The following is a 24,588-nucleotide window of genomic DNA, read 5'->3' on the forward strand; positions in this document are numbered from 1 at the left end:
AGTGCTTAACACGGACCTTCCCGTTTACTTCTCACAAAAGGACGGTTGGCATCGTCCTTCTGAAACCCAGGAATTAAACACTTGCCCAACTGACGCAGGATCAGATACAGGTGCCTGGCTCCTGGGCCTGTGTCCGACAACACTATGCTATTCTTTCTTGTAGCAAAAAAAAAAAAAAAAAAAAAAAAAAGTGGGGAAGAGTAAAACCTGTGAGGCTGGTTGAATATGTTAGAGCGTGTTCACCCTACAGCATATGGTGCAGCCACCGAACGGATGTGTTGCAGCTCGAGAAGAACGAGGCACACACGCCTGTGACAGGATCCGATACTGACAGAACCAAGGACAGAGCTCCGACACAGGTGTAGGATTATGAGCATAGGGATGAGTGTGTGCGGACACCAGGTGCTGGCAATCTCCTGTAAGGGCCGGAGGGTAAATATTCTCGGCTTTGCGGGCCATGTGGGCTCCGCCACGGGTTACTCGCGCCCGCCACACACAAACAGATGAACGTGGCTGTGTCTGGTAAAATTTTTATTCAAAAAACCCGGGTGGGTAACCCGCTTTGGCCGATGGCCAGTTTGCTGACCCTGGGGAAGTGACCAGGAGGCTGTATAAAAATGGGAAAAAGTTTACACCGAAAGGTTGACGCTGGTTATTTACGGAGATGCTCGCCAGAAGTGGTGGGAGTGGAAAGAAGTGGGGAGGGGAGAGCTGGGCTAGTCGTGTAAGAGAAGAGGTGCCCCGTGAAGACCAGTATACATCACAAAATCACATTTATGCATTTATCAAAAAATCTGGCAAAATTTTATCTTGTACTACTTTTCTTTTTTTTTTTAACGTTTATTTATTTTTGAGACAGAGACAGAGCATGAACGGGGGAGGGTCAGAGAGAGAGGGAGATACAGAATCCGAAACAGGCTCCAGGCTCTGAGCTGTCAGCCCAGAGCCCGATGTGGGGCTCGAACTCACGGACCACGAGATCGTGACCTGAGCCGAAGTCGGATGCTTGACCGACTGAGCCCCCAGGGGCCCCTCTTGTACTACTTTCTACAGAGACACTTTTCTCAAGGTTAGTCCGGGTTTCTTCCCAAAAGAGTTTTATAATCCTTAACGAGGTTAGTACGAATATGGACACTTCCCCTCATTCTTAAATGTTCTTGTCTAAGTGATTTCCTTCATATAAAACAAGGTGTACCTTTGCAACAATGCAGCGCATTCCGGGGGTTCTTCTGAATCGTGGATTCTGTAACACACAACTGAATCAGACTCTACGGAGATTTTTTTTTCCTTCGAGAAATTTAGACTTTGTTTCACTTTGTTATTGCTGATGCATACTGGGAACGGATGTCTGGGTAATGCCTTTCATGCAATAACTGCTCTCATAAGGTCTGTTTCTGGTATGAGTTATTTGGTGTTTATTAAAATTGGATCTGTTGTTGAAGGCCTTCCCACACTGAGGACATGCATAGGGCGTCTCTCCCGTGTGAATTCGCCGGTGCACTTGGAGCTGTGGTTTCTTACTGAAGGATTTCCCGCAGTCCCCGCATTCGTGAGGCCTCTGTCCGACGTGAGTTCTCCGATGTGCCATCAGCTCTGATTTCTGGCCAAAGGCGGTCCCGCATGTGTGGCAGGCAAAGGTCTTCCCTCTCGTGTGAGTCATCTGATGTTTGTGGAAATTGGACCTGCCGTTGAAAGCCTTCCCACACTCGGCGCACACGTAGGGTTTCTCGCCCGTGTGGACCCGCTGGTGCTCTCTGAACTGTGACTTGGAGGTGAAGGCTCTGCCGCAGTCGCTGCACTTGTAGGGCTTCTCTCCGGTGTGGGTGCGCTGGTGCATGTTGAGGATGGACTTCTGGGTGAAGGCCTTGCCGCAGTCACGGCACACGTGCTGTCTCTCTCCCGTGTGGATCTTCCGGTGCATGTTGAGGTGTGACTTCTGCGTGAAGGCTTTTGCACAGTCACGGCACTCGTACGGCTTCTCCCCGGTGTGGATGCGGCGATGTATGTCGAGCTGCGACTTGCAAATGAAGGCTCTCCCGCAGTCGCTGCACTTGTAGGGCTTCTCTCCGGTGTGGCTTCTCTGATGCACGGTCAGGTGGGCCTTCTGCACGAAGGCCTGGCCGCACGCGAGGCACGCGTAGGCCTTCTCCCCCGAGTGGATCCTCCGGTGCAGGCTGAGCGCGGACTTCTGGGTGAAGGCCTTCCCACACTCGCCGCACGCATACTGCCGCTCGCCGGCGTGGATTTTCTGATGGATGGCGAGGGTGGACTTCTGGGAGAAGCCTTTCCCACACTCGCCGCACTCGTAGAGCTTCCCTCGAGTGTGGGTTCTCTGGTGTCTGAAGAGAGATAACGCCTGGAAAAAGGCTTTTCCACATTCCTGGCATTTGTGGGGCTTCTGTCTAGCGTGGCTTTTCTGGTGTGTCGTCAGTTCCGACCTCTGAGCGAAGACTTTCCCGCACTCCTTACATATGTACGGAACGTGTCCTGCGTGAGCGGGCAGATACGCGCTGAGGTCTGGCCGCGGGGCAAGGCTCGTCGTGCATTTCCCGCTCTCCTGGAGGTTTTCCACGCCGTGGAATCTCTGCTGCTCGAGGGGTGGCTTCTGGCCGAAGCCCCTGCCACATTCGGCACATTTATCGGGTTTCTCCCAGGTATGAACTCGATGTTGTGCGTGTGGCGGTTTACGGCTGCCGACTTTCGTATGTGGATTCCCTTCACACAGGTTCTCTCCTGGACGAACGTTCTTGTAGCCAGGACCGGAAGGGCTATGGGGGAGTAGCCGGCCAGAGCTGACAGTCCCATCGAGGTGTTCTGTGTCGTCGCTTTGCTTTTGAGGACTTCCTTCTAGGTTGGGCTTCAAACTTTTCGCAAATGAGCCACGTTTAGGAGGTCTTTTTTGTGGAGAAACAAGATGGGGCTTCACAGGAGCGATTTTTCCCGGGACTTTACACCCGCGGTCTCTCTCTGTATCCGGTGTTTCCCTACTGAGGAGAGCCCCGTGCCGCGAAGGTTTCCCTTGCTTCTGCAGACCCCTCGTTGTGGGGTTCACATCTCCCAAGACGGAGCACCGTGACCCGCCTCCCGGGGCCGCAAGTTCCTTACCGTCACGAAACGAAGCTTTTTCAAAAATTTTCTGTCGTGAGGTTTTCAGTCCAAACTCCCCTTCTAGAAGGAGAAAAAGATGAAGAGGTAGGCACAAGTTAACAGAGGAAGGAGGACACGTCAGAGGAGCGGATGGAGACCGAACACAGACATTGCAAGTCGCAGGATAATGACGGGGGCGAGGCTGGTGATGACGAGGAAACGGCCACAGACTTTACTGCGTGTCAGCCTGTCTGCGGACGGCACGACCGCGTGCCAGACCGTGCGACATCGTGCCACAGAAACTCCTTCAACCCTCACACCCCTCCATGCGTAATGGCACTTACTACCCCTGTCTCATGGAGGAGGAGGTGCAGCATAAGGAACTGACCACAGTCACTTCACTGAGCTCTGGCGGGAGTCAGATTCGAACAAGGGCAGCCTGGCTCCACTTCCGCAGGCAGATGGTCCAGAGACCCACAGATACACACACCTATGGACGACTCCAGGAAACACAGACACGGGCAGCACGGGGCAACGGCCGAGAACGGCCGGAGCGGGGCGGAGGGGCTCGGCGGCCAGCTCTTCGTTAGCTTTCGGATCTAAGTCGTGACTCATCCCCTGTCTCCCCCCGCTTGTCAGAAGCAAGGTGGATTTGGTGAGTCCACCCACCCTGCGTGTCGTCTGGAAAACGGAGACGGCACCAGCCCTGACATGGCCAAGCAGCAAGAGGGTACCGCTGCCCAAAGGCAACTCTCCAGGAAGCTGAAATCTGTTTGCTTGAACCTAGAAATGAATTTACAACCCAGGAAAGGAACACTGGAAGAGTGGACAAGCAAGCTGTCCCCCGAAATCTGTGTCACCGTCTTTCATAGAAGTAACCGTGACCAGGTACGTGCCTGCCAAGCTACGTAACAGTTCTCAACGTCCTTTGTGATGAGATGTGACCGGCAGATGGTTTTGGCTGATGGAATACGCATACGACGTGATGCACCAATTCCGGCCCCAGGGGGAAAGACCACAGCTTCTCGATACCCCGCACCCCACTTCTGCCTCACAGAACCTGCCTTGGGATGCAGTGCACATTCAGTCGCGCACATCGACAGAAAAACTGAGAGCTTTCCCCCGAGATCTGGGACGTGACAGGGATGTCCACTCTCACTGCTGCTGTTTAACATAGTGTTGGAAGTCCGAGCCTCAGCAATCAGACAACAAGACGAAATATTAGGCATCCGACTTGGCAAAGAAGTCAAACTTGCACTCTTCACGGATGACAGGACACTCTACGTGGAAAACCCAAAAGACTCCACCAGTCACGCACATGGACAGTGTCCTAAAGCACAGCGCAACAGCTAGGGAAAACCTTAGACACCCAGAGAATACAAGAAGTGAGGCTTCCTGCTCATCTGCCTTTTGAACTTTTTACAGGAGAGAAAAGTATTCTATACTGAACCTTGCTCTCTCTGTAGAACTTTCAGCCTTATGCTAACCTAATGTACCGTTTTTTATCCACCAAGAACAGGAGTCATCGCTCATCCAGTTGACTAGTATAGAACACAAGATGCAAGAGATGCTGAACAGAAAAGGAAGGAGTGCCTGGGTGGCTCAGTCACTTACATGTCCAACTTCGGCTCAGTCATGATCTCATGGTTTGTGAGTTCAAGCCCCGCGTCGGGCTCGGTGCTGATAGCTCAGAGCCTGGAGCCTGCTTCGGATTCTGTGTCTCCCTCTCTCTCTCTGCCCCTTCCCTACTCATGCTCTCTGTCTCTCTCAAAAATAAACATCAAAAAATTAAAAAAAAAAAAAAAAAAGAAATACAAAGAGTGACGGCATTTTATTATTCCTTCATCTGCCCTGAGATTTAAATACTGACTGTGAAGAGAACATCGTATCTTATTTCTTCTATCAGTCCCCTGGAGAAACTGTATCTCAGACCTTTGTCCTGTCCCCAAACCTCACTCATCATTCACTTTTTTAAAAAATGAGAATGCTTTTTGTCTTTAGCGTTAACTGTTAAAAAAAACTGGTTAAAAAAATGCATAGTGTAAAATTTACCCCTTCAGCCTTTCTAAGTGCAACAGTGTCAGGCATGTTCACACTGTTGTGTAACCCATCTCTCCACAACTTTTATTTAAATGTTTTTTTTTTTAATGTTTATTTATTTTTGAGAAAGAGACAGAGACAGAGCATGAGAGGTGGAGGGGCAGAGAGAGAAGGAGTCACAGAATCCAAAGCAGGCTCCAGGCTCTGAGCTGTCAGCACGGAGCACGATGCAGGGCTCCAACTATGAACTATGGACCGAGAGATCAAGACCTGAGCTGAAGTCGGATGCTTAACTGACTGAGCCACCCAGGCGCCCCTCCACAACTTTTATTTTGCGACAGACACGATGCCACTGAAGTGGCAGCTCCCCCTCCCCCCTCTGGAAACCACCATCCTGCCTTCTGTCTCTGTGAACAGGACTCTCTCTAGACACCTCCTAACCTCCTATTGTGACTGGAATCAGATAGTATTTGTCTGTTTGTCACTTATAATATCCTCAAGAATCATCCATATCATATCATGGGTCAGATTTACCTTTCAAGGCTGAATCACATCACATGGTGTGTACACACATTTTCTTAATCCGTTCACCCATCAATGGACAACTGGGTTGCACCCACTTCTCAGCTACTGTGAACATAGGTGTGCAAATCTCTCTTCAAGATCCTTTCAATTCTCCCAGATATATATACAGAAGTGGAATTAATTGCTGGCTGCATCATATGGTCATTCTATGCTTAATTTTTTAATGTGTATTTATTTTTGAGACAGACTGCGAGTAGGGGAGGGGCAGAGAGAGAAGGGGACACAGGATCTGAAGCAGGCTCCAGGCGCTGAGCCGTCAGCACAGAGCCTGACGTGGGGCTCGAACCCATGAACCATGAGATCATGACCTGAGCCGAAGTCGGACACTTAACCCACTGAGCCACCCAGGCGCCCCCAGGCTTAGTTTTCTGAGGAATCACCGTACCGTCTTCCATAGTGGCTGCATCATTTTACATTCTCAACAACAGTGTGAGGGTCACATCCTTGCCAACACTTACTATTTTGATTTTTTAACAGTAGCCAGTCTAGCGGGTGAGTTGGTTACCACTGTGGTTTTGCTTTGCGTCACCCTAATACTGAGCATCTTTTCATATACTTGTTGGCCACTCATATGTCACCTCTGGAGAAACGTCTACTCGAGTCCCTGACTTTTTATATCAGGCTATTTGTTTTTTTCTTCCATTCTGCGTTCTTACATAGCAATTTTACCTAAACACTGGCTTTCACGTTTTCTGAAGACATTCTACTTTGAGTTCCCAGACAGTGATTTGACCATTTTGAACGGTTCATTCAGATCATAAAACTCTTGGAGAACCCAATGAAATGTACATCACTACTGAAGATGCTCAATGTAAAATATCAGCACTATGCTGAAAAGCTTGTCCATAATTCTCCAAGACAGCTTAACGTTAATAATGCTGTTCCGGGGCGCCTGGGTGGCTCAGTCGGTTAAGCACCCAACTTCGGCTCAAGTGACAGAATCAGAGTTTGTGAATTAGAGCTCTGTGTCAGGCTCTCTGCACAGAGCCCACTTCGGGTCCTCTGTCCCCCCACTCTGCCCCTCTCCTGGTCACTCTCTCTCAAAAACAAATAAACATTTGAAAAACAAATAGGAACACTTGGGTGGCTCAGTCGGTTAACCGTCCGACTTTGGCTCAAGTCATGATCTCATGATCTCATGGTTTGTGGGTTTGAGCCCCACGTTGGGCTCTGTGCTGACAGCTCAGAACCTGAAGCCTGCTTCAGATCCTGTGTCTCCCTCTCTCTCTAACCCTCTACCAGTTGGATTCTATCTCTCTCTTTCTCCCTCAAATATTAAAAAAATACTCTCACCTCTTCTACCCCAATTTAGCTTTAGAGCTCACAGCTGCCATGCAGAGCAGTTACAAGTACCGTGTCCTTCACGTTGCCCCCAATGCCACTCCTCTGGGCTGATGCCATCGCCTTGGACCTTCATAAGCAGTCACTCCCTACACCCTTCATCCTGATATGTACTTTTTGAGTTGGCCTCCATTAAACAGACAACATTAATGCCAAAAGGCTGATGGTTTTAACATCTCATGTTGTTACCCACTCTAATGATGATCTCGGTGTCTTTGTTTTTGAGACATAGGAGAGAGAGAGAGAACAAACAGGGAAGGGGCAAAGGAGAGGGAGTCGAAGTCAGACGTTTCACCGACTGAGCCACACAGGTGCCCCAATCTTGGTGTCTTTGAATTTACCTCAGCAGGTATTTTGTTTCCTTCCAAAATAGAAAAAAGTATTATTTTTTGCCCATCTTCAGAAATTCAATAATTTTTATACCCTGAATGGTTTCCTCATGCTCGATACTGACATAACAAAGATTAAGTAGGGAAAGTAGAGATCAGACCACGCAGACAGGATCATCCTACAGACAGTATATACTGTCTATACTGATGTATATCCATCTCTGTAGTAGACACGGAAGAAAATAGGAACACTGGGTACAGCACAAGCAATGAAACTCTCTGGACACATTTGAATGTAGAAATACGTGAAGCGCCTGGGTGGCTGGCTCCATCGAGTGTCTGACTTTATTATTTTTTTTAATGCTTTTATTTATTTTTGAGAGAGAGAGACAGAGTGTGAGCGGGGGAGGAGCAGAGAGAGGGAGACACAGAATCGAAGCAGGTTCCAGGCTCTGAGCTGACAGTGCGGAGCCTGCGTGGGATTCTTTCTCTGCTCTTCCCCACTCACTGGCTCTAATAAACTTTAATGTTTTTTATTTATTTTTGAGAGACAGAAAGAGAGACAGAGCATGAGCAGGGGAAGGGCAGAGAGAGAGGAGACAAAGAATCCGAAGCAGGCTCCAGTCTCTGAGCTGTCAGCACAGAGCCCGATGTGGGGCTCGAACTCATGAGGCTGAGATCACGACCTGAGCTGAAGTCAGACGCTTAACTGACTGAGCCACCCACGTGCCCTGCTCTAATAAACTTAAAACAAAACAAAAAAAAGAATCTGACAAAATGTAAAAGGCTGAGAAAAATGTTTGATTTGGTAAGGATTCCAATTTCTGATCTCCAGCAAATAAGGGAAGTGAGCCATCCTGCATGAATTGTCCACCACACCGCTGAATAAGGTAAGAGAAGGGTTTAGGCACAGGAACTGGAGGGGCTGATCTAGAGATCACCAGAAAAAAACCCCTGAGGCTTGGTGTTGTGAAGAGAAGGGCCCTTCAAGGGAATTACCACCATATGAAGGGATGACCAGAGGGTAAGCCTGGGGCTCTGAGGGGGAGGAGCCACAACTAGGGGAAAAGAAGGAACAATATCCACCATAGAAAAGACAAACCAGTGAATTCAGGGGGCAAATAAAAAAGAAAAAGGGCCTTACGAAAACTCCATGGACACAAAAGGACCGAACAAGATGTAGAAGCAACGTACAGACGGAAAGCCCGATCACGATGGATATGAGGAGATACTCTAACTCGGTATCAGCTAAATGACGTTAAAACAAGAAACAGCCCGATGGCCTATCATATGGGCCAGGAGAAACCTGATCAAGGCGTACAAGGGTGGGTCCTTGAGCCTTCTCACGCCAGAGCACGGATTCTGTAGCCCATCAGAAGAGTCTATGGTTTACTTAGTCACACTAAGTACGCTTGTGTCCAGGGATCAGGGAAGCCCACTCCTGTGTAGTCACCTCTGAGAAATTCTTACGCCTGCCCCCATGGCCATCACAGCGTTAGTTGTAGAAACCGGGAAGGACGGGGCATGCGGTCCACCCACCTGGGGATGGGTAGGGTGGCAGCTGAATAATGCCCCCGCCCCCCCACCCAGAGATGTCCACGCGTCTGCCAGGTAACAAACAGTCACTCACCTGGATGCCACTGATGTGGGAGCTGAGCCTCCCTTATCCATGGCTCCTCTTCCTTTTCCATCCTGAAAATCATCTCTGGCCTGGGAATGGGGTACCCTGTTGGTGAGAAAGAATATCGGATTTGGATGTGGTCTTGGGCTTTACAGGCCATTCAGTGAAGCTTTGCATCGGCTCCTCGGAAAAGTCAACATCTTTTACTTAGGAACGAAGTACTATTCGAAAGGGCCCTAAAGGAACGACCAGATGGGGACAAATCAAAGGCAAACAGATTACATACTTCATTTGCCCTGCTGCGTCCCACAACAAGGAGGGAAATCTCGACGAGGTCTGTCCGAGATTCCGGCGGGGGTGGGGGGGGAGGGAGAGGGGTGCTCACCCAGGGAGAGGAGGTGGCTGCAGATCTCCAGCATCACGTCCCAGTACAGGCATCTCTGGGCGGGGCCCAGCTGCTCCCACTCCTCCCTGCTGAAGTCCATGGTCACATCCTCAAATGACACTGATACCTGTAACATCGAACCCTGGGTCAATGCGAAATTACTCCTTATTGGAAAGAGGTCACCTGCAGACCTGTTCTTAATGATTTTTTCCCCATGATGTACATGGCTCTCCACTAACCACCCACTTCATGTTGTATTTGGGGGGATTAAAACTTTTTAGAAATACCCTGCAATCTTACTACATACTCGTGATATTGTGGTTAGTTCCAGCTGTCTGGCATAGAGCTCTTAAAACACTTGAAAAAATTTTTGGCACAAAAACAGACACTCAGATCAATGCAACAGAATAGAGAACCCAGAAATGGACCCACAAACATATGGCCAACTCATCTTTGACAAAGCCGGAAAGAATATCCAATGGAATACAGTCTCCTCAGCAAGTGGTGCTGGGAAAACTGGACAGTGACATGCAGAAGAACGAACCTGGACCACTTACTTACACCATACACAAAAACAAACTCAAGATGGAGGAAAGACTTAAATGTAAAACAGGAAGCCATCAAAATTCTCGAGGACAAAGCAGGCAAAAACCTCTTTGATCTTGGCCACAGCAACCTCTTACTCAACACGTCTCCGGAGGCAAGGGAAACGAAAGCAAAAATGAACTACTGGGACCTCGTCAAAACAAAAAGCTTCTGCACAGCAAAGGAAACAATCAACCAACAGAATGGGAGAAGAGATTTGCAAACAACATATCAGATAAAGGGTTAGTATCCAAAATCTATAAAGAACTTATCAAACAACACCGAAAACATAATCCAGTGAAGTAATGGGCAAAAGACATGAATAGACACTTCTCCAAAGACGACATCCAGATGGCCAACCAACACATGAAAAAATGCTCCACATCACTCATCATCAGGGAAATACAGATCAAAACCACAATGAGGTACCACTTCACGATAAAGGCTTGAGGAAGAAGATGGTGGCATAGGAGGATGCTGGGATCACCACGACCTGCTGAACACTTAGATTCCACCCACACCTGCCTAAATAACCCAGAAAACCACCAGAACACTAGCAGAACGGATTCTCCAGAGCCAAGTGTAGACAAGAGGCCCACGGAAGAGGGTAGGAAGGGCGGAGAGGCGGTGTGCACTACACGGACTCGGGGGAGGGAGCCAGGGCAGAGGGGCAGCCCACCGGCCAAGCAGAGACCCTGAGTCTGGCTTGCAAACACGGAGGGGCTGGATGGAGTGTGTTCGGACAGCAAGCGGGACTTAACATCTGGAAGGTTATAAGCTAACAGCTCTGCTTGGAGAAGGACAATGGGAGGGAGAGTTGTTGAGCCCCAGACGACAGAGCTCAGTTTGGCAGGGAACAAAGGAGCTCGCCAGTGCCATCTCCCTCACCCATCCCCCAGCCAAAATCCCAAAGGGAACCAGTTCCTGCCAGGGAACTTGCTTGCACCACTCAAACATCCAACGCTGTGCTTCTGCGGATCCATCCCTCCGGTGGCGGGTCTGATTCCCTCCCGGTGCTGCAGGGCCCCTCCTGAAGCGGATCACCAAAGGAAAAGCGAGCTGAGCCTGCCCCTCCTGCCCCCATGCACCTTGCGGATCCACCCCAGCTAATAAGCCAGATCCCCAGCACCACAAGCCTGGCAGTGTGCAAGTAGCCCAGATGGGCCACGCCACCCCACAGTGAATCCCGCCCCTAGGAGAGGGGAAGAGAAGGCACACACCAGTCTGACTGTGGCCCCAGCGGTGGGCTGGGGGCAGACATCAGGTCAGACTGCGGCCCCACCCACCAACGCAAGTTATTCAAGACAGCACAGGGGAAGTGCCCCGCAGTCCCGCACCACTCCAGGAACTATCCTAAATGATGAAACGGATGAATTCCCCTCAAAAGAATCTCCAGGAAATAACGACAGCTAACGAACTGATCAAAAAGGATTTAAACAATATAACAGAAAGTGAATTTAGAATAATAGTCATAAAATTAATCGCTGGGTTTGAAAACAGTATAGAGGACAGCAGAGAATCTATTGCTACAGAGATCAAGGGAATAAGGAAAAGCCAGGAGGAGCTTTTAAAAATGCTATAAACAGCTGCAAAATAAAATGGAGACAACCACAGCTCGGATTGAAGAGGCAGAGAATAGGTGAACTAGAAGATAAAATTATGGAAAAAGAGGAAGCTGAGAAAAAGAGAAAAAAATCCAGGAGTATGAGTGGAAAATTAGAGAACTAAGTGATGCACTAAAGAGAAATAATCTATGCATAATTGGTATTCCAGAGGAGGAAGAGAGAGGGAAAGGTGCTGAAGGTGTACTTGAAGAAATAATAGCTGAGAACTTCCCTGATCTGGGGAAGGAAAAAGGCATTGAAATCCAAGAGGCACAGAGAATTCCATTCAGACGTAACTTGAATTGATCTTCTGCACGACATATCATAGTGAAATTGGCAAAATACAAGGATAAAGAAAATTCTGAAAGCAGCTAGGGATAAACGTGCTCTAACATATACAGGGAGACCGATAAGACTCGTGACAGATCTCTCTACTGAAACTTGGCAGGCCAGAAAGGAATGGCAGGAAATCTTCAATGTGATGAACAGAAAAAATTGCACCCAAGAATCCTTTATCCAGCAAACCTGTCATTTAGAATAGGAGAGATAAAGGTCTTCCCAAACAAACAAAAACTGAAGGAATTCATCACCACTAAACCAGCCTTACAAGAGATCCTAAGGGGGATCCTGTGAGACAAAGTACCAGAGATACCACTACAAGCATGAAACCTACAGACATCACAATGACTCTAAACCCCTATCTTTGAGTAATAACACTGAATTGTAAATGGACTAAATGCTCCAACCAAAAGACACAGGGTATCAGAATGGATAAAAAAACAAGACCCATCTATTTGCTGTCTACAAGAGACTCATTTTAGACCTGAGGACACCTTCAGATTGAAAGTGAGGGGATGGAGAACTATCTATCATGCAAATGGAAGTCAAAAGAAAGTTGGAGTAGCTATACTTATATCAGACAAACTAGACTTTAAATTAAAGGCTGTAACAAGAGATGAAGGGCATTATATAATAATTACAGGGTCTATCCATCAGGAAGAGCTAACAATTATAAATGTCTATGCACCGAATACGGGAGCCCCAAATATGTAACAATTACTCACAAACATAAACAACCTTATTGATAAGAATGTGGTAATTGCAGGGGACTTTAACACCCCACTTAAAGAAATGGATAGATCATCTAGACACACAATCAATAAAGAAACAAGGGCCCTGAATGATACATTGGATCAGATGGACTTGACAGATATATTTAGAACTCTGCATCCCAAAGCAACAGAATATACTTTCTTCTCAAGTGCACACGGAACATTCTCCAAGATAGATCACATACTGGATCACAAAACAACCCTTCATAAGTATACAAGAATTGAGATCATACCATGCATACTTTCAGACCACAATGCTATGAAGCTTGAAATCAACCACAGGAAAAAGTCTGGAAAACCTCCAAAAATATGGAGGTTAAAGAACACCCTACTAAAGAATGAACGGGTCAACCAGGCAATTAGAGAAGAAATTAAAAATATATATGGAAACAAACGAAAATGAAAATACAACAATCCAAACGCTTTGGAATGCAGCGAAGGCAGTCCTGAGAGGAAAATACATTGCAATCCAGGCCTATCTCAAGCAACAAGAAAAATCCCAAATACAAAATCTAACAGAATACCTAAAAGAAATAGAAGCAGAACAGCAAAGACACCATAAACCCAGCAGAAGAAGAGAAATAATAAAGATCAGAGCAAAAATAAACAATATAGAATCTAAAAAAAGTGTAGAGCAGATCAATGAAACCAAGAGTTGGCTTTTTGAAAAAATAAACAAAATTGATAAACCTCTAGCCAGGCTTCTCAAAAAGAAAAGGGAGATGGCCCAAATAGATAAAATCATGAATGAAAATGGAAGTATTACAACCAATCCCTCAGAGATACAAGCAATTATCAGGGAATACTATGAAAAACTATATGCCAACAAACTGGACAACCTGGAAGAAATGGACAAATTCCTAAGCACCCACACACTTCCAAAACTCAATCAGGAGGAAATAGAAAGCTTGAACAGACCCATAACCAGCGAAGAAATTGAATCAGTTATCAAAAATCTCCCAACAAATAAGAGTCCAGGACCAGATGGCTTCCCAGGGGATTTCTACCAGACATTTAAAGCAGAGATAATACCTATCCTTCTCAAGCTATTCCAAAAAATAGAAAGGGAAGGAAAACTTCCAGACTCATTCTATGAAGCCAGTATTACTTTGATTCCTAAACCAGACAGACCCAGTAAAAAAAGAGAACTATAGGCCAATATCCCTGATGAATATGGATGCAAAAATTCTCAATACGATACTAGCAAATCGAATTCAACAGCATATAAAAAGAATTATTCACCATGGTCAAGCGGAATTCATTCCTGGGCTGCAGGGCTGGTTCAACATTCACAAATCAATCAACATGATACATCACATTAATAAAAGAAAAGAACCATATGATCCTGTCAATCGATGCAGAAAAAGCATTTGACAAAATGCAGCATCCTTTCTTAATAAAAACCCTCGAGAAAGTCAGGATAGAAGGAACATACTTAAACATCATAAAAGCCATTTATGAAAAGCCCACAGCTAACATCATCCTCAATGGGGAAAAACTGAGAGCTTTTTCCCTGAGATCAGGAACACGACAGGGATGGCCACTCTCACTGCTGTTGTTTAACATAGTGTTGGAAGTTCTGGCATCAGCAATCAGACAACAAAAGGAAATCAAAGCCATCAAAATTGGTAAAGATGAAGTTAAGCTTTCACTTTTTGCAGATGACATGATAGCATACATGGAAAATCCAATAGACTCCACCATAAGTCTGCTAAAACTGATACATGAATTCAGCAAAGTTGCAGGATAAAAAATCAATGTACAGAAATCAGCTGCATTCTTACACACTAATAATGAAGCAACAGAAAGACAAATAAAGAAACTGATCCCATTCACAATTGCACCAAGAAGCATAAAATACTTAGGAATAAATCTAACCAAAGGTGTACAAGATCTGTATGCTGAAAACTATAGAAAGCTTATGAAGGAAACTGAAGATATAAAGAAATGGAAAAACATTCCGTGCTCATGGGTTGGAAGAATAAATATTGTCAAAATGTCAGTACTACCCAAAGCTATCTACACATTCAATGCAATCCCAATCAAAATTGCACCAGCATTCTTCTCGAAGCTAGAACAAGCAATCCTAAAATTCATATGGAACCACAAAAGGCCCCAAATAGCCAAAGTAATTTTGAAGAAGAACAAAGCAGGAGGCATCACAATCCCAGACTTCAGCCTCTACTACAAAGCTGTAATCATCAAGACAGCATGGTATTGGCACAAAAACAGACACATAGACCAATGGAATAGAATAGAAACCCCAGAACTAGACCCACAAAAGTAGGGCCAACTAATCTTTGACAAAGCAGCAAAGAATATCCAATGGAAAAAAGACAGTCTCTTTAACAAATGGTGCTGGGAGAACTGGACAGCAACGTGCAGAAGGTTGAAACTAGACCACTTTCTCACACCATTCACAAAATAAACTCAAAATGGATAAAGGACCTGAATGTGAAGACAGGAAACGATCAAAACCCTAGAGGAGAAAACAGGAAGAGACCTCTCTGACCTCAGCCGTAGCAATTTCTTACTTGACACATCCCGAAAGGCCAGGGAATTAAAAGCAAAAATGAACTATTGGGACCTCATGAAGATAAAAAGTTTCTGCACAGCAAAGGAAACAATTAACAAAACTAAAAGGCAACCAACGGAATGGGAAAAGATATTTGCAAATGACATATCAGACAAAGGGCTAGTATCCAAAATCTATAAAGAGCTCACCAAACTCCACACCCGAAAAACAAATAACCCAGTGAAGAAATGGGCAGAAAACATGAATAGACACCTCTCTAAAGAAGACATCCAGATGGCCAACAGGCACATGAAAAGGTGCTCAACGTCGCTACTCATCAGGGAAATACAAATCAAAACCACACTCGGATATCACCTCACGCCAGTCAGAGTGGCCAAAATGAACAAATCAGGAGACTATAGATGCTGGAGAGGATGTGGAGAAACGGGAACCCTCTTGCACTGTTGGTGGGAATGCAAACTGGTGCAGCCACTCTGGAAAACAGTGTTGAGGTTCCTCAAAAAATTAGAAATAGACCTACGCTATGACCCAGCTGTAGCACTGCTAGGAATTTACCCAAGGGATACAGGAGTGCTGATGCATAGGGGCACTTGTACCCCAATGTTTATAGCAGCACTCTCAACAATAGCCAAATTATGGAAAGAGCCTAAATGTCCATCAACTGATGAATGGATAAAGAAATTGTGGTTTATATACACAATGGAGTACTATGTGGCAATGAGAAAGGACGAAATATGGCCCTTTGTAGCAACGTGGATGGAACTGGAGAGTGTGATGCTAAGTGAAATAAGCCATACAGAGAAAGACAGATACCATATGTTTTCACTCTTATGTGGATCCTGAGAAACTTAACAGGAACCCATGGGGGAGGGGAAGAAAAAAAAACAAAAGAGAGGTTAGAGTGGGAGAGAGCCAAAGCATAAGAGACTCTTAAAAAGTGAGAACAAACTGAGGGCTGATGGGGGTGGGAGGGAGGGGCGAGTGGGTGATGGGTATTGAGGAGGGCATCTTTTGGGATGAGCACTGGGTGTTGTATGAAAACCAATTTGACAATAAATTTCATATATTTAAAAAAAATTGTAAAAAAAAAAAAAGATACCACCTCACACCTGTCAGAATGGCTAACATTAACAACTCAGGCAACAACAGATGTTGGCAAGGACGGGGAGAAAGAGGACCTCTTTTGCACTGCTGGTGAGAATGCAAACTAGTGCAGCCACTGTGGAAAACAGTATGGAGGTTCCTCAAAAAATTAAAAATAGAACTACCCTACGACCCAGCAATTGCACTACTAGGCATTTATCCATGGGATACAGGTGTGCTGTTTCGAAGGGACACATGCACCCCATGTTTATAGCAGCACTATCAACAATAGCCAAAGTATGGAAAGAGCCCAAATGTCCATCGATGGATGAACGGATAAAGAAGATGTGGTCTATATATACAATGGAGCATTACTCGGCAATCAAAAAGAATGAAATCTTGCCATTTGCAACTACATGGATGGAACTGGAGGGTATTATGCTAAGCGAAATTAGAGAAAGACAAATATGACTTCACTCATATGGGGAATTTAAGACAGAACAGATGAAGGGAAGGGAAGCAAAAATATAAAAACAGGGAGGGGGACAAAACAGAAGAGACTCATAAATATGGAGAACAAACTAAGGGTTACGGGAGGGGTTGTGGGAGGCTAAATGGGTAAGGGGCATTAAGGAATCTACTCCTGAAATCATTGTTGCACTATATGCTAACTAATTTGGATGTAAATTAAAACAAACAAAAGAACCTTGAAAACTTTTTAACTTTTTTTAATGTTGATTTTATTTTTGATAGAAAGAGAGAGTGCAAGCAGGGGTGGGGCAAGGAGACAGGGAGACACAGAATCTGAAGGAGGCTCCAGGGTCTGAGCTGTCAGCACAAAGCCCGATGTGGGGCTCGAACCCATGACCTGTGAGATCATGACCTGAGCAAAAATTTGATACTCAAGTGACTGAGCCACCCATGTGCCCCAAACCCTTGAAATTTCTTAAGTGAGGAAGAGTGATAAAGGTGTCTCTTACTATGTTGATGAGGTGAGTTTTAGGAATGGGGGGCTGGTTGCCAGGGGAACCAGAGCAGTGACTGGAGGGTTAGAACTGACCCCCAACCTCCAGGGAGGGGAGAAGGGCTGGAGGTGGACAATGGCCAATCACCGATGATTTCGTGCACCCTGCCTGTGTCATGAAGCCTCCATAAACACCCACAAGGGCGGGGTCTGGACAGCTTCCCGACTGTGGAACCAGATCCAGTCCCCAGGGCACCCTTCGGGGCCTCTGACTGGGGATAGAAGCTCCTTTGGAATCTCACCTGATGGATCTCTTCATCTGGCTGTTGATTCTTATTAGTTAATATCCTTTGCAGCAAACGGGTATTGTAGTAATGGTTTCCTGAATTCTGGGGGCTACTCCTGAAAATTAACTAAACCCAAGGCGGGGATCCTAGGAACCTCCGAAGGCCACTGGAGTTTTGGTTGGCATTTGAAGTTGGGGGAGAGGGGCTGCCTTGTAGGGTGAGCCCCTACCCTGTGGGATCTGACCCTATCTATGGTTAGACAGTGCCAGAATGGAGTTCAATTTGATAACAAAAGGGGCACCTGGGTGGCTCAGTTGATTAAGCGTCTGACTCTTGATTTCTACTCAGGTCACGATCTCACAATTCATGAGTTTGAGCCCCACGCCAGGCTCTGTGCTCACAGCACAGAGCCTGCTTAGGATTCTCTCTCTGCCTCTCTCCGCCCCCCCTCTTACTCATGCTTGCTCTCTCTCTCAAAATAAATACACTTAAAGAAAAAAAGAAATTTTTTAAATGTTTATTCATTTTTGAGAGACAGAGACAGAGCATGAGTGGGGAAGAGGCAGAGAGAGAGGGAGACACAGAATCTGAAGCAAGCTCCAGGCTCTGAGCTGTCAGTACGGAGCCCGACCTGGGGCTTGAACTCATTAACTGCGAGATCATGACCTGAGCCGAAGTCAGACACTCAACCGACTGAGCCACCCAGGCGCCCCAAGAAAAAAAATTTTTTTAACGTTGAGAACAAAAGACCCCAATAATCAGACAGCAACAGCTAACGGACAAGATGGGTTCCCTCATGGCAAGGGAGAGAAAACAGAAATTTTCACCAGGCCAGATGACCCTGAAGAATAAAAGCACGGCCTGTGGCAATGGGCCCGCACAAAATTCAGCAAAATTCACGGGAAGACACACGGTATCGTGCTCCTCCTCAGCCACCACACCCTGGAGCCACTGCCGGAAACGGAGGGCTGGGTCCTGCTTGTCGTCTGCTCCTGAGGTTGAAGTCTGGGGTCTGACCACCCTCGACAAGGGGACAAACTTGCGGGTTTTGCCTATTTAAGCCTAAACCTTCCCCTCTGGAGTGGGCTTTCCGTTCACAGCCGAAGGCTGTGGTCTCCCCAGTCTGCAAATCGTGGCAGCAAAGCTTCCCCTTGCCTGTGACCAAATCGTGGCATCCCAGGAGTTTCTGCTGACAAACTGCAGGACACCCAGCTGGTGTCACAGGGAAATGAGTGGCTGTGGGGAAAAATCTCCACACATTTGGTGCCCAGGAGAGTCAGAGGCGCCGTGTTCTGTGTGGGTAAAGGAGCCACACAGGAGAAGCGATTTCCCTTTACAACGGGGACTGTGAGGGCACCTGGGTGGCTCAGTCAGTTGAGCGTCACAGTTCATGAGTTTGAGCCCTGCATCAGGTTCCGAGCTGCCAGTGCAGAGCCTGCCTGGGAGTCTCTCTCAAAAATAAACAAACTTTCAAACAAAACGAAACAGGTCATACTACTCTGAGCAGAAGCTGACCTCTAGGAAGAGTAGGCATGAAGGCATGCACGTGAGTGCTGAGGGTGGAAGAACACAAAAGATGCCAGGCGCCTGGGTGGCTCAGGCAGTTAAGCCTCTGACTTCAGCTCAGGTCATGATCTCAGGTTCATGGGTTCGAGCCCCACATTGGGCTTTGTGCTGATGGCACCCAGCCTGGAGCCTAGGGCCTGCTTTGGATAGTGTGTGTGTGTGTGTGTGTGTGTTTGTGTGTGTGTGTGCGTGCGCGCACGCCCCACCCCCACTCTCTCTCAAAAATAAACATTAAACTTTTTTTTAATCAAAAAAATAAAATAAAGATGCTCAATGGCAACCTGAGCAGACTCTGAGGTAGTGCTTTTTTTTTTCTTTTTCTGGACCAAGTTCCACTGTATGGGTGGAGGAAGGGGGATCCCCTCACACCACCAGGCGGGATCCCTACAGTGGGGTGGCCTACAGCTCAACTTAATTCTGACACCATCTACCTGGAGGTGGCGTCAGATCCCACAGGTGAGGGCACTCTCCTGGAAGCCCCGGCTATCACCCATGCTTCTGATCAGCAAGCGGGTGGGGGGCTGGAATTAGAGGTTCCCATGATCCCCTTCTTGGGTTCAATTAACATGCTAGAGAAGGGGCGCCTGGGTGGCTCAGTGGGTTAAGCGTCCGACTTTGGCTCAGGTCATGAGCTCATGGTTTGTGAGTTCAAGCCCCACGTCGGGCTCTGTGCTGACAGCTTGGAGCCTGGAGCCTGGAAGCTGCTTCGGATTCTGTGTCTCCCTCTCTCTCTACCCCTCCCCTTTTCATGCTGTTTCTCTCTCTCTCAAAAATAAGCAAACATTAAAAAAAAGCAAAACAAAAAACCATGCTAGAGCAGCTCGAAGAATTAAGGAAACCCATTTACTCCATTGGATCACTCACTATAAAGATAGTAAAAGATATGAATTAACAGCCAGGTGAAGACATGCCCTGGACAGGGGGTGTGGGGGAAGGAGGCCAGGGCTCCCATGCTCCCCTCCAGTGAGCCACTCTCGGGGCACCTCCACCCCACCTGGCAGCTCCCAAACCCCACCCTCTTGGGTGTTTCTGGAAGCTTTATTACATAGCTGTGATTGACTTGGAGTGTATCACTGGCCTTGAGTCACTGATTCCACCTGCAGCCCCTCCCCCATCTCTGGAGGTGAAGAGGTGGGGCTGGAAGCCCCGACCCTCCAATCACAGGGCTGGTTCCCTTGGCAACCACCATCCTTAGGGGATTTCCAAAATTCCCCTTACTTGTATAAACCCAATAGTGGTGGACAGGGGCTGACACACACCAGGGTCATGGCTCTAAAGGGTTTGGTTTTTTTGCCAGGAACTGAAGACAAGACCAAATATTATGACAGAAGATGCCCCTGCTGCTTAGGGCTCAGGAAAATTCCAAGGATCTGGGGGGCTGTGAGCCAGGAACCATGGATGAAGACCAAATATCCTCGTTTCTCCTAAATCTCAGTATCACACAGCTTTGTAAGAGTGTCATTAAAAGATCAGGAAGTAAATACCAAAATAGTTAATAGGGTAAAAGTTCATTGCCTCTAAGGAGAAGAGACAATGCTGACAGCTGTTTGTTTGCTTTTTTAAGCTGGAACACTGTGTAAGTCTATGTAACAGCTGGTCTTTGGGAGGAGAGGTAAGTGGAACAGGACAGACCTTCCAGCGAGAGGAAGCTTAGACTGTGTCACACAATTTCCATCATCTGCCACACAGCGGTGCTTGCAAAGACAGCTGTTATTTACATGCCTAGCAAAACAATCTTTTCTATGTACAAATAAAACCAAAACCACCAGCAAAGGAAAAAGTGCCAAATGTCTCAGAAATGTACGTATATGGGTGATGAGTATTAGAAAATATATTTGAAAACCAGAGGCTAAGGCAAACAAAAATATACAATATAAACATAAATTATAAATGAAAGGGCAAGAAAAAAGTTAATTCACACCCAAAAAATATGCCTGACACCTGTCAGGATGGCTAGTATCAAGAAGACAGTAACAGGAAGATGGCGGCGTAGGAGGACGCTGGGCTCACCTCGTCCTGCCGATCGCGTAGATTCCACCCACATCTGCTTAAATAACCCACAAAACCGCCAGAAGACGAGCAGAATGGACTCTCTGGAGCCAAGCGTAGAGGAGAGGCCCACGGAAGAGGGTAGGAAGGGCGGAGAGGCAGTGCGCTACCCGGACTGGCGGGAGGGAGCCGGGGCAGTGGAGGGGCAGCCTGCCCGGCAAGGCAGAGCCCCTGAGTCTGGCTTGCAAAAGTGGAGGGGCCGGACCGAGTGTGTTCTGACAGCCAGCGGGACTTAACATCTGGAATGTTAAAAGTCAACAGCTCTGCTCTCAGAGAGCGGGGAGAGCGGGGAGAGCGGGGAGAGCGGGGAGAGCGGGGAGGGCAAGAGGACACTGGGAGGGAGAGTTGTTGAGCCCCGGAGGACAGAGTCCCGCATGGCGGGGAACAAAGGTGCTGGCAAGCGCCATCTCCCTCTCCCAAAGGGCCGAAATCCCACAGGGAACCAGTTCCCCTCACCGAACTTGCTTGCACCACGCAAACACCCAACACTGTGCTTCTGGGGATCCATCCCTCCGACAGGTCTGCCTCCCTCCCGAAGCAGGCCACCGAAGGCAAAGCGAGCTGAGCCTGCCCCTCCCACCCCTGTGCACCTTGCGGATCCACCAGATCCCATCGAAGCAGCACCACAAGCCTGGCAGTGTGCAAGTAGCCCAGACAGGGGCCACACCACTCCACAGTGAGTCCTGCCCCTGGGAGAGGGGAAGATAAGGTACACACCAGTCTGACTGTGGCCCCAGCGGTGGGCTGGGGACAGACATCGGGTCTCACTGCAGCCACGACCACCAACACATGTTACTCCACACAGCACAGGGGAAGTGCCCTGCAGTTTGGAACCACCACAGGGACTACCCAAAATGACGAAACAGAAGAATTCCTCAAAAGAAACTCCAGGAAGTAGCAGCAGCTAACGAATTGATCAAAAACGATTTAAGCAATACGACGGAACAAGAATTTAGAATAACAGTCATAAAATTAGTCACTGGGCTTGAAAAAAGCATAGAGGACAGCAGAGAATCTATTGCTACAGAGATCAAGGGACTAAGAAATAGTCACAAGGAGCTAAACAATGCTATAAATGAGGTGAAAAATAAAATGGAGGCGGCCATAGCACGGATTGAAGAGGCAGAGGAGAGAATAGGTGAATCAGAAGACAAAATTATGGAAAAAGAGGAAGCTGAGAAAAAGATTTAAAAAATCCAGGAGTATGAGGGGAGAAATAGAGAACTAAGTGATGCAATCAAATGGAACAATATCCATATCATAGGAATTCCAGAAGAAGAAGAGAGAGAAGGGGCTGAAGGTGTACTTGAACAAATCATAGCTGAGAACTTCCCTGATCTGGGGAAGGAAAAAGGCATTGAAATCCAAGAGGCGCAGAGAACTCCCTTCAGACGTGATTTCAATCGATCTTCTGCACGACATATAGTGAAACTGGAAAAATACAAGGATAAAGAGAAAATTCTGAAAGCAGCTAGGGATAAACGTACTCTAACATATAAAGGGAGACCCATAAGACTAGTGGCAGACCTATCTACTGAAACTTGGCAGGCCAGAAAGGAATGGCAGGAAATCTTCAATGTGATGAACACGAAAAATCTGCAGCCGAGAATCCTTTACCCAACAAGTCTGTCATTCAGAATACAAGGAAAAATAAAGGTTTTCCCAAACAAAAACTGAAGGAATTCATCACCACTAAACCAGCCCTACAAGAGATCCTAAGGGGGACTCTGTGAGTGAAATGTTGCAAGGACCACAAAGGACCAGAGACATCACTACAAGCATGAAACCTACAGACATCACAATGACTCTAACCCCCTATCTTTCAATAATAACACTGAATTGTAAATGGACTAAATGCTCCAACCAAAAGACACAGGGTATCAGAATGGATAAAAAAAATAAGACCCATCTAATTGCTGTTTACAAGAGACTCATTTTAGACCTGAGGACACCTTCAGATTGAAAGTGAGAGGATGGAGAACTATCTATCATGCTACTGGAAGTCAAAAGAAAGCCGGAGTACCCATACTTATATCAGACAAACTAGACTTTAAATGAAAGGCTGTAACAAGAGATGAAGAAGGGCATTATATAATAATTACAGGGTCTATCCATCAGGAAGAGCTAACAAAGGTCTATGCACTGAATACGGGAGCCTTCAAATATATAAAACAATTAATCACAAACATATGCAATCTTATTGATAAGAATGTAGTAATTGCAGGGGACTTTAATACCCCACTAACAACAATGGATAGATCATCTAGACACAGGATCAATACAGAAACAAGGGCCCTGAATGATACATTGGAGCAGATGGACTTGACAGATACATTTAGAACTCTGTATCCCAAAGCAACAGAATATACTTTCTTCTCGAGTGCACATGGGACATTCTCCAAGATCACACACTGGGTCACAAAACAGCCCTTCATAAGTATAAAAGAATTGAGATCGTACCATGCATACTTTCAGACCACAATGCTATGAAACTTCAAATCAACTTCAGGAAAATGTCTGGAAAACCTCCAAAAGCATGGAGGTTAAAGAACACCCTACTAAAGAATGAGTGGGCCAACCAGGCAATTAGAGAAGAAATTAAAAATATATATGGAAACAAACGAAAATGAAAATACAACAATCCAAACGCTTTGGAATGCAGCAAAGGCAGTCCTGAGAGGAAAATACATTGCAATCCAGGCCTATCTCAAGCAACAAGAAAAATCCCAAATACAAAATCTAACAGCACACCTAAGGGAAATAGAAGCAGAACAGCAAAGACACCATAAACCCAGCAGAAGAAGAGAAATAATAAAGATCAGAGCAAAAATAAACAATATAGAATCTAAAAAAAGTGTAGAGCAGATCAATGAAACCAAGAGTTGGCTTTTTGAAAAAATAAACAAAATTGATAAACCTCTAGCCAGGCTTCTCAAAAAGAAAAGGGAGAGGACCCAAATAGATAAAATCATGAATGAAAATGGAAGTATTACAACCAATCCCTCAGAGATACAAGGAATTATCAGGGAATACTATGAAAAACTATATGCCAACAAACTGGACAACCTGGAAGAAATGGACAAATTCCTAAGCACCCACACTCTTCCAAAACTCAATCAGGAGGAAATAGAAAGCTTGAACAGACCCATAACCAGCGAAGAAATTGAATCAGTTAACAAAAATCTCCCACAAATAAGAGATGGTTGTCACCAGATGGTTTCCCTGGGGAATTCTACCAGACATTTAAAGCAGAGATAATACCTATCCTTCTCAAGCTGTTCCAAAAAATAGAAAGGGAAGGAAAACTTCCAGACTCATTCCATGAAACCAGCATTACTTTGATTCCCAAACCGGAGACCCAGCAAAAAAAGAGAACTACAGGCCAATATCCCTGATGAATATGGATGCAAAAAT

At 46.4% G+C, this 24,588-nt stretch overlaps 1 protein-coding gene and 1 non-coding gene across 2 annotated transcripts in view; both read right to left on the minus strand.

The window, feature by feature from the left end:
* Positions 1-514: 514 nt before the first annotated feature.
* Positions 515-24,588, minus strand: part of ZNF175 (zinc finger protein 175) — a 34,600-nt gene continuing 10,526 nt past the window's right edge. The window contains exons 3-5 of the mRNA XM_043600190.1: positions 9,389-9,515; positions 9,013-9,108; positions 515-3,168 (exon numbers count right to left, since the gene is read on the minus strand). Coding sequence (XP_043456125.1) covers positions 1,319-3,168; positions 9,013-9,108; positions 9,389-9,515 — 2,073 coding nt within the window. The 3' untranslated portion in view covers positions 515-1,318. The remainder of the gene's footprint in view (positions 3,169-9,012; positions 9,109-9,388; positions 9,516-24,588) is intronic.
* Positions 20,697-20,822, minus strand: LOC122495292. The gene has a single exon (XR_006300370.1). It is a non-coding gene; the product is annotated as a small nucleolar RNA SNORA28 (small nucleolar RNA).

The sequence above is a fragment of the Prionailurus bengalensis genome, chromosome E2, assembly GCF_016509475.1.
Source record: "Prionailurus bengalensis isolate Pbe53 chromosome E2, Fcat_Pben_1.1_paternal_pri, whole genome shotgun sequence".
Lineage (NCBI taxonomy): Eukaryota > Metazoa > Chordata > Mammalia > Carnivora > Felidae > Prionailurus > Prionailurus bengalensis.